Source organism: Sardina pilchardus, chromosome 19 (assembly GCF_963854185.1).
Source record: "Sardina pilchardus chromosome 19, fSarPil1.1, whole genome shotgun sequence".
In the NCBI taxonomy this organism is placed as follows: domain Eukaryota; kingdom Metazoa; phylum Chordata; class Actinopteri; order Clupeiformes; family Clupeidae; genus Sardina; species Sardina pilchardus.
The window spans coordinates 3,445,934-3,450,933 of NC_085012.1; the positions used below are offsets into that span (position 1 = coordinate 3,445,934).

At 41.4% G+C, this 5,000-nt stretch overlaps 1 protein-coding gene across 2 annotated transcripts in view; it reads left to right on the top strand.

Moving 5' to 3' along the window:
- enosf1 (enolase superfamily member 1) overlaps nt 1-5,000 on the top strand; it is an 18,982-nt gene that overhangs the window by 13,285 nt on the left and 697 nt on the right. For both annotated transcript variants that reach the window (XM_062521051.1, XM_062521050.1), the window contains 3 exons: nt 2,213-2,342; nt 2,882-2,981; nt 3,187-3,268. In XM_062521051.1, the coding sequence (XP_062377035.1) occupies nt 2,213-2,342; nt 2,882-2,981; nt 3,187-3,268 (312 nt within the window). The remainder of the gene's footprint in view (nt 1-2,212; nt 2,343-2,881; nt 2,982-3,186; nt 3,269-5,000) is intronic.

Below are 5,000 nucleotides of genomic sequence, written 5' to 3' on the forward strand. Positions count from 1 at the left end.
AGCTGTCAGTAATCAAGGATCTTTGGTGTAACTTTGAAGCAGGCCTACCATGCCACAGTGTCATCTATTGTCCTTCTATGGAATTACATTTTCTAGTTACAGTTTGATATTGTTTCTGTTAGAATGGCACGGTGAACCTGTAGCTTAGTGTTCCTCCATGTTCTCTATTAGAATGGCACGGTGAACCTGTTTGTGTTCCTCCATGTTCTCTATTAGAATGGCACGGTGAACCTGTAGCATAGTGTTCCTCCATGTTCTCTATTAGAATGGCACGGTGAACCTGAAAGTGTTCCTCCATGTTCTCTGTTAGAATGGCACGGTGAACCTGTAGCTTAGTGTTCCTCCATATTCTCTATTAGAATGGCACGGTGAACCTGTTTGTGTTCCTCCATGTTCTCTATTAGAATGGCACGGTGAACCTGTTAGTGTTCCTCCATGTTCTCTGTTAGAATGGCACGGTGAACCTGTAGCTTAGTGTTCCTCCATGTTCTCTGTTGGAATGGCACGGTGAACCTGTTAGTGTTCCTCCATGTTCTCTGTTAGAATGGCACGGTGAACCTGTAGCTTAGTGTTCCTCCATGTTCTCTGTTAGAATGGCACGGTGAACCTGTTAGTGTTCCTCCATGTTCTCTGTTAGAATGGCACGGTGAACCTGTAGCTTAGTGTTCCTCGATGTTCTCTCAGCTCTCCTACAGGATCTATTCAGTTCATGGGCATTTCCGTTTGTCCAAGGCGTCAGTTTGCCTTTTTTAGTCTAGTCTAAGTCCTTTGTCAAGCAGGTCACTAGTTCACTTTTGAAGGCCTCCAGCAGGATCCAGCAGGTCACTAGTTCACTTTTGAAGGCCTCCAGCAGGATCCAGCAGGACACTAGTTCACTATTGAAGGCCTCCAGCAGGACACTAGTTCACTATTGAAATCCTCTCCCATTTGTCAACAGAATGATCGAAAATATCTGAATGTATGGAGTCTGCTAGAGCTAACTGCTGCACTGTTCTAGTGTGTCCAGGAATCAGTGATTTAATTGCAGTATGGGAATGAATGTAAAGCATGTAGTATGACATGAACAGACACACAGTAATGTAGGGGAAGACGCAGCCACTCTAACTTTTGTGCTAGTTTTGTGGTAGCGCATTACTATAGAACGAAATGCGGTCAAGGTGTGTGTTTATCATGATATTTACAACGGCATCGAACGCGATTCAGCCAATCACAATCAAGGACCGGAACTATCCGTTTTAGAATTAAAGATACCGACTATAATGATATCGATATATTTAACGATACATTTAACGATATATTTAGCATTTGGCTCCAAATGACATCAAACTTGGTCCTAGATATGTGAATAACAGACAGATGTTCTTGTGATTTATAGACAGATGATAGGAGGATGGAATCAGGGGCGCCTGCAGGAATTTATGCTATGGTACGCACACCAATCAACACCACCCCCCGAAAATATTTTTCTGATATTGTACAATATTTGTCCGTTTCTCGGTTTTAGGTTTGTGCATTGGTCGGCAAAAAAGTAGCCTACATAGTATAACATCCAAATGCAATAATACCATACAATACTCATTTGGACAACGTTACACAGCTAAGTTACTGCTAAGTTACGTTTAGTTTTGTTCAAGCATTAACGTCTGGTGTTAAACAGTGTTGTAATGCTAGTCTAACGTTCCGACAAGCACACAGATTGTCTACCTAGCTTGTTATTGCCCATCTGGAATCTCCTCTAGCTTTCCTGCCTCCATCTTCCATTCTTTCTCTTTTCGTTGTTTAAAAGAACTTGCGATATCCATGATGAGCATTTGAGTTAGTGATTTATCGTCACATTGGGTTCTGATAACCATAATAGATAGCCGAGTAAAAGTAAACAACAAGCAGCCTAGTTGCGCGCCTGCGTGCGTAATCTCTCCTGCTGAAATGAAATATGTGCGCGTGGATATACAGTAGCTCTGCATTAAGTTAATTTTGATAACGTGTTGACTAACTTCATATAGAAAATTGTAAATAGCCTGATGGCATGCGGCTAATGGGATACTGTGCATAGTTGGGAAGTTATGGTAGGCCAATTTGATGTGAATACACACGCACAAGGGTAGTTTTCTCTCCTTGATGAGTAGTCTCAAGGTACGCACGGTGCGTACGGCCGTACGCCTGCAGGCGCCACTGGATGGAATAATGCGTGTGTGTGTGTGTGTGTGTTTAGTGCCATAACAGGGTGATGTTTAAGCAGTTTCTTCAGGCTGGAGCTTTGCAATTTGTCCAGATTGACAGCTGCAGAGTGGGAAGCGTCAATGAGAACCTGGCCATCCTGCTCATGGCTAGCAAGTTTAACGGTAAGCTGTGTGTGTTATGGAGAAGTGTGTGTGTGTTTAATAGTGAGATGTGTGTATTTGAGACTGTATGTTAAAATGACGAGGGGTGTCTGTCTGTGTGTGTTAGAGTGTATATGTTATGGAGAAGTGTGTGTGTTTAATAGTGAGATGTGTGTATTTGAAAGTTTATGTTAAAATTATGAGGGGTGTGTGTATGTGTGTGTGTGTGTGTGTGTGTGTGTGTGTGTGTGTGTGTGTGTGTGTGTGTGTGTGTGTGTGTGTGTGTGTGACTGTGTGTGTGTGTGTGTGTTATGGAGAAGTGTGTGTGTTTAATAGTGAGATGTGTGTATTTGAGACTGTATGTTAAAATGACGAGGGGTGTGTGTGTGTGTGTGTGTGTGTGTGTCTGTCTGTCTGTGTGTGTTAGAGTGTTATGTTATGGAGAAGTGTGTGTGTTTAATAGTGAGATGTGTGTATTTGAGAGTGTATGTTAAAATGATGAGGTTTGTGTGTGTGTGTGTGTGTGTGTGTGTGTGTGTGTGTGTGTGTGTGTGTTGCAGTGCCTGTGTGTCCCCATGCTGGAGGTGTAGGCTTGTGTGAGCTGGTTCAGCATCTCATCCTCTTTGACTACATATGTGTGTCTGGTAGTCTGGAAAAAAGGTTTGTTACACACACACACACACACACACACACACACACACACACACAATCATTTTCATATGTTCATTTGTAATTAACTTCATATGTGATTATACATAATTCATAATATATTATAATCTTTATTTTATACATAATATACATAAAGATTGCCATATTTATGTATAATCATATCCTTGTGTGTGTGTGTGTGTGTGTGTGTGTGCAGGATGTGTGAATATGTGGACCATCTCCATGAACACTTCAAGAACCCAACCATCATCCGAAATGCCCACTACATGCCACCAGTGGTACGTCACACACACACACACACGCACCCCGCAACCATGGCCGTAATTACCATTGAGTACACTGAGGTCATGTCCTTGGTATTTAGCCTACGAATATCCGATGAGATAATAATGCTTGCATTAACGTACCATCACGACACGTCGCGGCAGACAGGCTACTCGACTCTGCTATGGAGGACTGTGTAGGCTAAACTATTTAAGGCTCACACAAACGTCAATACCCACAAATCCAATGTCCAAAATAAATAAACTTGGCGGTTTGTTAATTTCGGCCAGCTATCTTAACTCATCTGACCTGGACAAAGGCTGCAACGAAGTTCTATTTGGAAAGCCAACAGAAGTTGAGCAGACTAAGAGAAGGAGGGAAGGTGAGAAAGGAGGTGTGGGTAGTGTAAGTGAGGGAAGGTAGGCTCTAATGGTGTGGGTGGTGTAAGCAAGGGAAGGTAGGCTGACTAGGCTCTAATGCAGTGTTTTTCAACCTTTTTTGAGCCAAGGCACACTTTTTTCATTGAAAAAATCCTGAGGCACACCACCAGCCAAAAATGTTAAATAAAATGAAATTTTATGGAAAATTCAATTAAATAAAAATCTGTAGCCCGCATTAATGATATCAAGTCATTCTTGTCAAAGTGTCTTGAATAGGAATCAAATGAACACAAAGAAAATTATTTCTATTCACTCTTTTTTAGACCACTTAGGTGAAATTGGATAATTTCCCACGGCACACCTAACAATGTGTCACGGCACACTAGTGTGCCACGGCACAGTGGTTGAAAAACACTGCTCTAATGGTTGAATTCAATAGATGTAGCCTAGTAGGGCTAGCAATGAGATGCTAATGAGATGTAATGAAAATGTTACTGTATGTTGAAATTCAATAGAGAATAACTAACCTGCACTGAAACTTAAGCTGTGACTGAATGGATACTTTTTTCCTCCGCCAAGGAGGTATATGTTTTCATCGGGGACCGGCGTTTGTTTGTCTGTTTGTCTGTTAGCAAAATGGATGGATGGATGGATTTTGATTTTCAGGGAAGGTCGGACATGACCCAAGGATAAAATTTTGGGAGTGATCCGTAATTCCGTCGGGATTCCCGAGGCGTTTATGTATTTAGCTTAGTGGTGTAATGGCATGGTATGGCCACGTGGTGGCGATCTGAATAGTTTAGGTTCAAATGTATGACAACCTAGGAAGAACAATGCAGGCGGAGGTCTGCGCTCTCCGAGTGCTTTTGTTGTGATGGATATTATCTCATGGCTCAACAAAATATTGCCAATTATATCATACAAATATAATATATAATATATATAACATGTATATAAATTATATGAATTATTGATCAATTATTGAGAGATTTGTTGTTTTAAGAACATAGGAAACCGAAGACAGAAAATCAATCCTCCCAATTGAGAAAGAGTTGAAGTGTAACTTGAAAAATGGACCAAAGGGTGTTTTTCTGTATGAAAATATATCAACTAAGCTATGGACACAGTATTTATCGTTGATCAAGCACTACAGAGCTAGCACCGGCAAAAGCTAGCGCCCAACATTGCAAATAGTGGATTAGCTAGGGGCGACGAGCTAAATGCTTTTTTTGACCAGTAACAGCGCCAAACCTTGTCAGGGCCTGGGTCCCTACACATAAAACAAAGCACCAACCAATGTAGTTGGCAAACCCAAAGTTTATAACAGAGACTGTTAAGAACACTTACAAACTCCTCTCCATATAAG